The sequence below is a fragment of the Erigeron canadensis genome, chromosome 5 (genome assembly GCF_010389155.1).
Source record: "Erigeron canadensis isolate Cc75 chromosome 5, C_canadensis_v1, whole genome shotgun sequence".
Taxonomy (NCBI): domain Eukaryota; kingdom Viridiplantae; phylum Streptophyta; class Magnoliopsida; order Asterales; family Asteraceae; genus Erigeron; species Erigeron canadensis.
The window spans coordinates 38,565,110-38,578,619 of record NC_057765.1 but is presented as its reverse complement, the minus strand read 5'-3'; the positions used below and the strand labels follow the sequence as shown (position 1 = coordinate 38,578,619).

At 34.5% G+C, this 13,510-nt stretch overlaps 2 protein-coding genes across 2 annotated transcripts; both read left to right on the top strand.

The window, feature by feature from the left end:
* Window positions 1-4,088: 4,088 nt before the first annotated feature.
* LOC122599892 (beta-carotene isomerase D27, chloroplastic) lies at window positions 4,089-5,935 on the top strand. Its single transcript, XM_043772497.1, has 6 exons — window positions 4,089-4,579; window positions 4,689-4,781; window positions 4,871-4,932; window positions 5,383-5,489; window positions 5,576-5,671; window positions 5,762-5,935. The coding sequence occupies exons 1-6, from the start codon at window positions 4,187-4,189 to the stop codon at window positions 5,809-5,811; spliced, it is 801 nt and encodes a 266-aa protein (XP_043628432.1). The 5' UTR covers window positions 4,089-4,186; the 3' UTR covers window positions 5,812-5,935.
* A 1,711-nt stretch (window positions 5,936-7,646) lies between these two features.
* Window positions 7,647-9,285, top strand: LOC122599702 (protein CANDIDATE G-PROTEIN COUPLED RECEPTOR 7). Its single transcript, XM_043772254.1, has one exon. The coding sequence runs from the start codon at window positions 7,760-7,762 to the stop codon at window positions 9,062-9,064; it is 1,305 nt and encodes a 434-aa protein (XP_043628189.1). The 5' UTR covers window positions 7,647-7,759; the 3' UTR covers window positions 9,065-9,285.
* The last annotated feature ends 4,225 nt before the right edge of the window (window positions 9,286-13,510 follow it).

Sequence of the window (13,510 nt, the reverse complement as noted above, 5' to 3'; positions counted from 1 at the left end):
ATATTATTATATGTTATTATTTTTGAAATATTTTATTTTTATTTATTTTATTTTTGGATTTTTACAAAAGACATAAGTTTTTTTTATTAATAATATCACTGACATAACTATATATAAAGATTAACATATTTATAAATTATTAAGAAAAATAAATTTATTATGAAATATATTGTGTTAAAAATAAATTATAAAAAATGTTTTATGTAATGATTAGAAAGAGAAAAAGCAATAAATGAGAGTTTTTAAGAGATATTTATGATTAAGAAGAATAGAGAGATATTTAATAACATTATTAATGATTATATAGGTGTTTAAATAGTAAATTGAGGTTTCTTTAGACACTTTCAAAAACAAGTCACATGATAAAGCATTTAACGCTTGTAGCCTTGCACGTTAAAGAAACGTTCCTACAAAATAGAAGTATTAGAAACTTCCGGTGTATCTTGTTATGTAATTCCTGGTTTCTCGCTAGTTCTCATAGCAATAAAATTTTCACCGTTTTAATGTTTAAAAAAAATATATATATAAACTTTGTGATCGTAACAAGTACAACCTTGTAAAGTTTAATGAGATGCTATACGAACATCTTTTCTTTGTACAACTTCACCTTCATTTTTAAGTAATGCATGCAATTTTTTAGAGTTTAATGGAGTATATGACCATTATATATATTTTATTTGCTAATTGCTATAAACATATAAATAGAATATTGATGGGTGGCCATCGTTCATACCCATGAAGTAGTTCGTGGCATACAAATCTACCAACAAGTGTTGTGCATTGTTGCATTAAATGTTTTAAATACCGGTATTTTAGTCGTATCGGTCGGGTACCCGGTACCGATATTACCGGTATACAGTCCGGTACGTACCGGCATGGTAATTTAATATTTGTATTTTTATTTTTATAGAAATCCTACAAAACTTGTTACAATTTAACGAAAATAGTTAAAATACAAATATAATCCACTAGAAAATAATACCAAATAGGTATTTCATAATAAAATATAAGTTTTAAAGTTTACAAATAACAAAAATATAACATTGAAGTATCAAAAAATATTTTTTAAAAAAAATCAAAATACTCCGGTAATACCGAAAATACCGGCCGGTATTGAATAGTGAAAATATCGGACAAAATACCGAGATAGTTATACCGGGGTATCACCTGGTATCCGGTATTCCGGGTAATACCGGCCGATACGTACCAGTATTTAAAACACTGGTTGCATCCATAAAACTGCACATATGCATAAACATTTTTCCATGCAACTCTCATAGAGATATTTAAAGCTTTGGTCAATAAACTTTGTTAAACTTTAAGCATTTTTAGCAAAAGGTTTGGATTGGTGAGAAAACCTGAACCCAAGATCCTTTTGGACATAAAGAACCATTCCTCATGGACCAATCCTAGACAATAAGCACATGTAATTGGTACTACTCTATGTTTCGAGCAAAAGTTTTCATTGTGGCCTCACAAAATAGTGAAATACTTGTAGTGCATAAATGGTACTGTTATTATATCTATACTATATTATAAAGCAAAAAACCTTGTTTAAATTTTAAATTTTAACAGTTAATTTCTTAAAATATCCCCCTATCAATTTTATATTTACCTAAAATAATTATAAAACCCGATCTCTCTCCTCAAATCTCAATCAATCATTTTTTTTCCTCTCCTTCATAAATCATTTATTCCTCCAATTCATTCAAAATCTTTTATCTCAAAAACCGTACATCGATAAATTATAAAATTATATGGGTGTTCTTAAAATTTCATATTTTTTCATTAGTAATATCATTCGATATACTTTCGACGAATTTTTAAATCCGAGGCGGACGGCTAAGGCATTTGGTTATCACACTTTATAACCTATCACCCCACCATCTCACCGCCACTAACTCGACGGCCGCCGCAACACGCGGGTACCGTTCTCGTTTATTTTATAAGTGAAAACACATTGTAAAATTCATTGAATTGATGAACCCATGAAACTAATTCTTTTATTCTTCATCTTTTTTACCTTTGTACCTTCAACTAAAAATCAAATTCAAATTTGTTATCGAGTATAGATCCGTTGATTTGTTATAAACATTGAAGCTTTCTTAAAATTTACTGTAATTAATAAGATTTCAAAGATGGTTATTTTGTTGTTGGGCTTCTTCCTGGCTTAATAGCCCAAGAAACAGTCTTTTATGAATTATGATAAATGGGCTTCACATCTGAGTTCTTTCGACTGTGACCCACCCAAGTCTCGCCCAACGAGCACATATAGAATGTACAAAGCAAATAATGGGATTCGTAGTTCCGGTGAGGTATGGATTCTTCTTCACCAATGCCGTCGTGGCATTTGCCGGAGGACTTTACTTGTATTAGAAAGGATTACAAAACATATTGTGTAATTTAAGCGGGTAACAAACTATAACCTATGCAATATGCTTGACATTAATTAATATCTAAATTTATTGCTTGCTATGTTTGTAAGTGATCTTTCTTACGTTAAGTTTGTTGATATATCGAAGTCTATTTTGCGAACTACGTTGTAAAATGCAGAGTTGATAAATAATGTCACACCGGACTTGGACTAAGTTATTTGCTTATAAAATATGATGAAAAAATTTGTCATTTTTGAAGTCACAATTCAAATTTTTTTTTTCCCGATTGGCGAAAGATATCTATAATATCTTATAAAGTATTTTGCCCTTTTTGAAAATCTCAATTCATGATTTGAAGTACCTAAAATACCATTCTTCGTTATTCACTAATTTAAACATCCTTAGCTAATATGCCTATAATACCTTTAAATCTCAACCACTCATTTTCTTCTTTCTCCTCAAATCTCAACCACTTATTTTTTTTCTCTCCTTCACAGATCATTTTATTCATCTAATTCATTCAAAATCTTTTATCTCAAAAACCATATATCGATAAATTATAAAAATTGTATGGGTGTTATTAAAATTTCATGCTCTTTTATTAGAGATGTCATTCAATATATTTTCGACGAATTTTTAAATGTGAGGGCGGAGCCCGTACGGATAAAGTATTTGGTTATCACACTCTATGACTTATCACCTCCTATGACCTATCACCCCTACTATCTCACCGCCGCAATGCGCGGATACTTTCCATCGTACTATATAAAACCATCAAGTAGCAAGACAATATACAAGAGTACAAATCTAAAATACACAAATTATACAACTAGATCCTTCCCATAATTTAATCTGCTAAGATTCCTAAGAAAGCAAAAGGGTAAAAAAAAATTATGCCAATTCTATATGTAAGTTTGGTATAACTAATTAATGAGCTCAGTGACGATCCTGCACACATGTATGGCTGTATTACTAGACGTAGTCGTTTTCATATATGACCCTTGATTTACATTGCTTTTGAAATGGAGTGTGGGCGTGTGGCAAACCTCCTTCCATATAAGGGGTGTTTCGCCTGGCTTTTATTTTTTTCTTTATGCTTATGTATTATAAGTGACTTTTGGCTTTTTTTATTAAAAGTTCATAAGCTATTGTTATAGTGTTTGGATTAGCTTCTGACTTTTGAAAGGAAATATAAAGGAGATTTTTGGCTTTTGTTATAAAAGCTTTATTTTTTTGCTTCTTAAAAATGACTTTTAAAAGCTAAAAAGCTTAAGCCAAAAAGCTAAAACAAACACTAAAAATAGCTTTTGTTGTGAAAAAAAAAATCAAAAAAGCCATAAGCACACTAAAATACGCTGGCCAAACACCCCCTAAGTAAAGCATTGGCAATGGCAAATCTAATCTAACATTCTAACTTAGGCGTGGCATATGTTGCAGCCTCCCAAATTACTACTTGTTTTGGTTCCTCCAGGGTTTACCATTTGGTCCCAACAGTTAGACTTCATTTAACATCCTTGAAAATATCCATTTTGCCCTCATATGGAACATTAATTTTGAAGTTTTCTGCCTATGAAAGTAGTGTGACCAAGGGTACTTTTGTAACTCACACTACAAAATTGGATAAACCATTTGAACAATATTTGTGGCCAAAAATAACAGAATCTTGCATACCACTATGAACATCCATTTAATCCTTCCTTGTTCCTGTTTTATTGACATTATAAACAACATTATAAGTATTTGTTTCATGATCTTTTGAATTTGATGTCATTAAGATACCCGTAAACGAATAATTTAATTAACTTAAACTAATGGTGGTTCTAAGCTACCAAGTTGTCCAATTTCCAACAACTAATATCCACAAATTGTGCATTTCACCTCTAAAACCCCATAATTACCACCATGGTATCCGTTGTGGAATCGCAGAACCATCAGGGCAACCGGCGCCAATGGGACAGAAGACTAAATACAATGATGGGGTATTTGAGAAGGTGTTTATGAGCTTATTTGCTCGAAAAATGGAGAAATTTTCAGGGAAACCGAATAAAGAAAGTGAGGGTAAAAAGAAAGGATTATTCGACTACGATTATGATAGTTTTGTGGATGTATCGAGGCGAGTAATGCAAGGGAGGAACCGCATACAGCAACAAGAAGTTGTAAGGGAGGTGCTTCTTTCTATGCTTCCTCCAGGTGCACCTGATCAGGTTGACTTTTATTTGTCTCCTAATTTTTATGACTTAATAAAACATGTCATGCCCTTAGTTGATGGCTAATACATTTAGTGTTTATTGTATTGTATATATAATATGGCAGTTCAGGAAATTGTTTCCACCTACAAAATGGGCTGCAGAGTTCAATGCTGCCTTAACAGTCCCTTTCTTCCATTGGTTAGTTGGTCCTTCTGAGGTATTGATGAAAGTTTTCTTTTAGATTTTTACATGTATATTGATGCCATAAGTTACGTCATTACTATATATGTGTTTCTTGTTCTGTAGGTTAAAGAAGTAGAAATAAATGGTGTAAAGCAAAGGAGTGGAGTTCTTATCAAGAAATGCAGGTAACAGGTCAAAATGGGTAATTTTTGTGCAGATCGCCCTTATTGGCCCGAAACACTTGTTGTTCGTACTTCATATTTTTTATATTCTTTATAGGAAATTAGTATGTTAACTTTGAATAAAAAAAAATGTTATATTATTTCAATGATAATCTAATTGTATGAACAACATTGATTTAGAGGCTTTAATACTTAGAAATACACTTTGGGTGACATTCTACTTGTTTGGCTACATTAGTACATTAGATCTGTTATACAGTATATTATACGAGTATATACTATTTTTATTCGATCCGTTTGATCTGCTATTAGATATACATACATAATGACCCAAGTCGACCCGTTGATAGCTAAATGGGTTGATAGGTTTTTATTCTAGTTCTAATTCAAGTGGTACACAGAAACACATTGAGGCAGTTAGAGGTAAACTTCAAATTTTGTTGTTGTGTGTAGGTACTTGGAGAACAGTGGGTGCGTAGGAATGTGTGTGAATATGTGTAAAATTCCTACTCAAGACTTCTTCACAAATGAATTCGGGCTTCCTTTGACCATGATTCCAAGTAAATACAGTACAAAATCTACCACTTGCATACGTACTGTATCTCATCTAAAAAGGATGACTATATTCTTATGTTTTTTTTTACAGATTTTGAAGATATGAGTTGTGAAATGGTGTACGGCCAAACTCCACCACCATTTGAAGAGGACCCGGTAGCCAAACAACCGTGTTTTGCTGAGATTTGTAAGTTAATTTCCCATGGCTGCAAACTACCATCATGTATATATTATTACTGTACTAGTCTAACTTTTTAGTTTTTTTATATATGTGCAGGTTCTGTAGCAAACCCCAACTCTAGCATCTGCCCAAAACTACAAGCCTGATATAGTTTACATTGTATATTGACACAATTATAGCTTTTGTTGATTTTTGGTTATGACTCTATTTATTGAGTTGTAGCTAGGATTTTTACAGGCGAAAGTGAAATAAAAGGTGGGTTACCATGTACTATGGCCTATGGGTAAATTGTATTTGTATAGGACTATAGGTATCAGAAAAGAAAGTTGAGTAATGGGTCAAAAGTCAAAACAGTCTCGAGTTAGACCTTTTAGAATGGGTTGCACGGGGTCCAGGTTGACTCGTTAGTAAGATGTTAGTGAAAATATGTATCCGTCTCAATCTATAAATCTAAGATACTACTAACTGAATAATACAACGTTTTTAGTGTGAAAATGATTACCATGAAACTGCCAATCAATGTGAGCTTGAAGATACAATGTTTATACTTTGAGACGAGTTCAAAAGGGTTAAATGATTATACATGTCCTTGTAAATCTTTTCTTAACACAAAGACTATGACACTTAACCATTAGTTAGAAATGTAGGCATTGTACTGTGTAAGATGTTATTGATTTGGTGATTGTATTGATTTCTCCAGCATCTTTAGTGTCATTAATGATATTCCACTTATTGCTATTCAAAAGAAAGTTATCAAAGGGGGAATCCTTCACCCCGTCCTATCATGTCAAAAGAAAACTCTCATAACGAATTATTAGTTAATAGTTAGCATTCGAAATATCACAGTGACATTGAATTGGGCAGCAGGACTCTCGAAACTCTTTAATAATCCACTCTTACAAATGAAGGAAGTGAAATTCGAATTCTGGTGGATTTTCTCAAGGTTAAAGACCTTACCAATAAATACACTATCATTTTACATCAATTATTTTTAAATTTTAAATTAATAACAATACCAACACCGCCGCCACCACTTACCGCTGCTACCACCACCCACTGCCGTCTCCACATCGCCGTTGTCACCAACATCCGTCGCCGCCACTACTATCGATGTTGTTGGTATCACCATCGACACCATATCGTTTATGAATAATTGAACACTACCTCGAGCAGGGACAACTCTACAATGGGGGCAGTGTGGGCAACTGCCCCCATTCCAATTTTGGTACAATATAATTTTTTAGAGATATATTTGTAGTTTTGTTCCTAAATAATAATAATAAACAGAAAATACATTATACATACAAATGTCATCATCGTTGCCATAAGCCTCTTCTTTGAAAATATGTTACTTATGTTGGAAGCATTAGTTTTGACATAAAATCTTCTATTGGTAAAGTAAAAATCTCAAGTTATTTTGATTTTTAACAAAGTTGAAGAAAGTATTTTATTTGTTTGGGTAATTGTATCATACATTGATAAATAGTATAGTTGTATATAAAAATGTTAATTTATTTTCAAGTTATTATATAATAATAATCATAATAGTCAGGTCAAAATCTATGTAGAGGCTAAATTGTAAATCATTGATTTCGATGTACTTATTTATGTTGTTTAATATAACGTAACTCATCCGTTATCACATGCTCTAAAATTGCAAAGATCAATGTTCAAGTTAAAGATAGATGTTCTCATAACTGGCACCCAGGTGAAATTATTTTTAAGGGTCCATTTTTTCTAATTCTTCGGTGAGAGTTAACTTTTGTTTAAAAAAAAATTTTCCACTCAAAGATGACTCTAATAAATATTATAAAAGACATTTAAATTTTCCCTCTCACAAAAAAATTCCTGGACTCCGTCACTCTGACCTCGAGATTTTTTTTAGTAACAATAGATGTTTATGTTTAGTATTTTACACCAAAAATAGATCTGTTGACTTATATCCATCCAATCCGATCTAACCAAACCAAACAACGTTTACTTACAAAACACGCACGTTTCATTCATCATCCACCGACTCCCTCCCTTCCTTCCCAAATCTCATAACCTTAAAAACACACACACACACACACACAAATTTTATTCACCCAAAAAATGTCTCCTCCTGCCATCCTCATCATCCTCCTCTTAACAAGCCTCACAACAACAACAACCGCCGAGATCCGGTTCACCGAGATCCGATCCGACCCACGTCCCATCATCCCATTCGACGAATTCGGGTTCACTCACAACGGCCGTTTGGAGCTCAACATCACCCACCTCTCTTTCTCCCAACAAACCTCACCCGACCCGACCAAACTCGGATTCTTTTTCTGTACCCGCGACTCATGGCTTCTAGTCCTCCAACAAATCGAAGACAACCAAATCTCATGTGCCCTCCAATCCAACATCATCAAACATGTTTCCGACATCCCAACTGATTCTGGTACAACTAACTTTAACAAATATTATGTCCTGTCTGACCCCGATCAATACACATTAGTATTTGCCAACTGTATTCCCGGATTACAAGTTACTATGAATGTTAGATCATCAATGTATAACTTAGATGGTAATTCCAATACTCGAGATTATTTATCTGCTGGAATTACTGTTTTACCCCGGATTTATTTTACCTTTTCGTTTATTTACTTTACTTTAGCCTTTGTTTGGATATGGATATTATATAAGAAGCGTTTGACAGTATATAGAATACATATATTTATGATGGTTGTTGTTATACTGAAAGCGGTTAATTTAGTTTGTGAAGGGGAAGATAAAAGTTATATAAAACGAACGGGTAGTGCCCACGGTTGGGATGTTCTGTTTTATATATTTAGTTTCTTGAAAGGGATTACGTTGTTTACGTTGATTGTGTTGATTGGGACGGGATGGTCGTTTTTGAAACCGTATTTACAAGATAAGGAAAAGAAGGTTTTGATGATTGTGATTCCGTTGCAAGTGGTTGCGAATATTGCACAGGTGGTTATTGATGAGTCTGGCCCGTATGGGCAAGATTGGGTGACGTGGAAACAGGTTTTTTTGTTGGTGGATGTTGTTTGTTGCTGCGCTGTTTTGTTTCCGATTGTTTGGTCTATTAAGAATTTGAGAGAGGCGGCTAGGACGGATGGGAAAGCTGCGGTGAATTTGATGAAGTTGACGTTGTTTAGACAGTATTATGTTGTGGTTATTTGTTATATTTACTTTACTAGAGTTGTGGTTTATGCGTTGGAGACAATCACTTCTTATAAGTATTTGTGGACTAGTATTGTGGCTGCTGAATTGGCGACGCTTGCGTTTTATGTGTTTACTGGGTATAATTTTAAGCCTGAGGCGCATAACCCGTATTTTGCTGTTGATGATGATGACGAGGAAGCTGCTTCCGAGCAGCTGAAACTTGAGGATGAATTTGAACTGTGATGTGTCTTTTGTTCCAGGTCCGTTTGAGATGGATCCATATACTCTTGATTGTTGAATTTAGTTTATTTCTATACTGTTCTTCTTATGCATGATGTATCTGTGATAATGATACAGTTTTGTAAGTAGTCTTGTTAAAAACATATGCATTGACATGATGCAGTGTGTATTCTTAATGTTCTTTGTTCAAATTCATAATACAAGTATTTAAATTTTGAAGTGCATGTTGGTTTGTTAAACTTGATCAGTTTCTGTGTTGTAAATCTTTGTTATGTTGCCTATCAAAGATTGTTGATTGCGTAATTCCCATGAGATGGAACTACTACTTGTATTAGTTTGTTTTGATATTCTTTGTATGATATTATCTCATCTTCTGGCATGGTTTTTGGACTGGACTAAATAATACTCTTTCCGAATTTACAACTTAGATTTTGTAGAGAAGGTATATAAGAAAATGAGGCCTTGGTTAAGTTAAACTAATAGAATGCCTCTTTAACCTTGATATGCTTTCCTCTTTTGGCTTTATATTGTTGATGTTTCTTCTCAGATTACTTAATTTCATGTTGCACCTTAAGAAAAGCACGTACAATTGTTCCACCCTCGACTACAGGTGGGATTTTGTTATGATGACAATTACAATCTGCGGATACTTGAGTACCGTGCATGCAGCTTTGCAGATTTTTGAGATTTCCATGGAAGCAGGCCACAACTAATTTTCCCTGTATGGTGTTTGGATGTTGAGATATGCTTTTAACAAGACTACCTGAGGTGAGATTAGATTAATTATAATAAATGTCTTCCTGAAAGAGAACAACAATTCATGTTACAGATTATGGATGTTAATTAGTCCTGTTTCTGTCCTAAATCCTAAAAATTTGTATCTTGATATTGTTGAGTTGATGCAAAGTTATATAACACTACTGTAGACCTGTAGTACTGTTTGTCTTGTATACCGAAGTAAATGTTGATTAGTAGAGTTCACTATGTTTCAGGATTAGAGCATTTACTCCTCATCTTGTAACAGTCAAAGTAGTGATTTTAAATTTAAAATTGTTGTAGCTGTTTATATAAGTATGAAGGCAGGAATAAAAAGGTATGTAGTTAGGAAGTATAAACATATTTGCTAGACTATAGTTTATGGGACTTTAGGAGCATGTTCGATGAACGGGAAAGCAGATCAGCCTAAAACAACATAAATTATGATATTCTGAATCTTACAGGACCTGATTCGAATGGGAACCATTTGTGACTGGTCTTTCTTAAGAATGATACTCCGTAATCCAAATAGGTTTTGGAGGGAATTAAACATGCGACCTACAGACTGGAAGGAGGACGACAGAGAGCTAATCAAACCAACCACGTTTTGGTGTTTTTTACTGCTGTGGTAACCTGTTCTGTCTAGTCTGACCAGTTAAACCATGAGTTAGTCAGCATCCCGATTTGATGACTGGCCGAGTTTTTTTTCTTATGAAAATAGAAAAATCGTGTTCCTGCATGAGAGCAGCGGATAAAACCTTGATTAGAGCGACATACCAGCAAACAATGCATACATCCCATCTGGTCACCTAGTACGAACCTATTGATGGTGACCCACAAGTTGTGAAAGTACCTGGCAACAGGAACCCAACAAAAGTGCATACTGATGTATTAGAGTTATAAGAAACTGAGAAAACTAGTATAGAACTTGAGAGTGTCTTATCTATGACCAGCCACAATAAACCTGCCTGCTTTATCCGTGATCAAGGATCCAGCTCTTTCCCACTGTTAATACACACTATAGGTTCTTTTGGCTACTGCTGCTAATCAGTACTCCTTTCTTGGCCCTACTTGATCCCCAGTGAAATTACTGGACTTGTATATCTTTGAATATTTTAATCATGTTCTCATTTTTGTTGCAAAAACCTTGATCATTAAAATGCTTCTGAGCATCTGAAACTTGAGGATGAATTTGAATAGTGATGTGTCTTTCGTTCCAGGTCCGTTTGAGATGAATCCATACTCTTGATTGTTGATTTTTGGTTTCTATACTGTTCTTCTTATGTATGATGTATCTGTGATAACGATACAGTTTTTTAAGTAGTCTTGTCAAAAATATATGCATTGACATGATGCAGTGTGTATTCTCTGTTCTTTGTTCCATTTCATAATACCAGTATTTAAATTTTGAAGTGCATATTGGTTTGTAAACTAGTCAGTTTTTGTGTTGTAAATCTTTGTTACGTTGGCTTTCAAAGATTGTTGATTGCGTAATTCCCATGAGATGGAACTTACTACTCGTATTAGTTCGTTTTGTTGTTCTTTGTATGACATCGTCGTCATCTTCTGGCATGGTTTTGGACTGGACTAATTAATACTCCTTTAGAAAACTTTAGAGTTTGTAGAGAAGGTATATAAGCAAATTTGGACTTGGTTAAGCACAAATTAACAGAATGCCTTTTTAACCTAATAACCTTGATATGTTTTCATCTTTTGGCTTTATATTGTTGATGTCTCATCTCAGATTACTTAATTTCATGTTGCACCTTGAGAAAAGCATCGTACCGTTGTTCCAATAATGATCCTTCACTACAGGTGGGATTTGTTATGAAGACATAATAACAATTTGCAGATATTCGAGTACTTAACAAAGATACTTTGGTGCTTGCAGGTCTACAGATGTGTGAAATCTCCATGGAACTGTTCGACAAGCCTACAACTAGTTCTTACTGCTATGCTGTTTGAATGTAGATATGGTATCAACGAGATTACTTGAGTCGTGAGGTGAGATTAGATTGTGTATAAATGTCTTCCCAAAAGAGAACAATCCATGTTACAAATTATAGATGTTAATTAGTCCTCTTTCTGTCTTTAATCCTACAAATTTGTAACTTGAGATCGTTGAGTTGATGCAAACTAATATAACCGATACTATTTGTCTTGTATGCCGAGGTAAATGTTGATTAATAGAGGTCACTTTGTTTTGGTGTGCTAGACTATAAGTTAAGGAAACTTTAGGAGCATTTTCGATGAACAGGAAAGTACGTCAGCCTGAAACAACATAAATCATGATTTTCTGAACCTTAGCGGACATGCAAACAGCTACCGATTTGGTGACTGTTCTTTCTGAAGAATGATACTCCGTCATACAATTAGAGAAGGGGGGGGGGGGGGGGGGGTGGACGGAAGGAAAACGGCAGAGAGCTAATTAAAACAACCACGTGTTTATTTATCTTTTTTCACTGTTGTAACCTGTTCTGTCTAGTCTGCCCAGTTAAACCATAAATTAGTCAGCGGCCCAATTTGATGATTTTTTAAATTAAACTAGAAAACTTGTATTACTCCATGAAAACAACGGATGATAGAGCCTTAATTACAGAGACATGCCAGCAAACAATGCATACATCGATCCCATCTGTTCACCTAATAGGAACCCATTGATGGTGATCCATAAGTTGTAAAAGCACTCTGCAACTGGAACCAAACAATTGTGATATGGATATACTGACGTATTAGAGTTATAAAGTTACTATAGAACTTGAGGGTGTCCCATCTATTACCAGCCACGACAAACCCATCTGCTTCACCCGTTATCATCGATCGAGCTCTTTCCCATAGTTAATACACTCTAAACGTTCTTTTGGCCACTGTTGCTAAGCAGACTACTTTCTTGGCCTGACTAGATGCCCAGTGAAATTACTTGACTTGTATATCTTTGAATATCTTGATCATGTTCTCATTTTTCTTGGATAAAACTTGATCCTTAGAATGCTTCTGAGCATCTGAAACATGAGGATGAATTTGAATATGTACCGACCTACCTTCTGTAATGATTCGTCTTTAGCTTTACTTGTGCTACGACGGTACTACCATAACAACCTAGTACCTCGGCCATAACACATGTTGACCCGAGCCCAATATGTCACCACCTAATAACCTTGTCCCACATTTCCGATATCTCTTTGCATACGGCGAGAGCATGATCAGGGGTTTCAGTGTTATCCTTGTGGCCGCATTGACAGAGCATTGGACCCGTATCAATACCTCTCTTGTCTTAACTCTACGCAAACCAGGATCATAACTTTTTTAAAATCGCCATATAAACACGTTCATCTTCAAGTAACTCGGCTTGTTCATCACGACTTTCTGCTGTTGTGTCTTCCTTGGCATTCTTTATCCACTGACAAATAAGTTTCTTGATACCGATATCTTCCAAACACCTTCAATCCTATCCCAGACATAAATACTTTAAACTACCTTCACGCAACGAGTACGCCCTCGGCCCTTCCCTTCTAAATACCCACCGGCCACCACCGATTTCTCCACTGTCACCTGATGAGTTCTGAAAGCATTTATATGAATATGAAATTTGATTGGGCTTGCCCACCTTGTTGATAGGCCGAACTTCATAGTAATTTTGTAACTCACAATAGTATGGCTCAACCATTGGGTCCAAAATCTTTCATTTAGGGA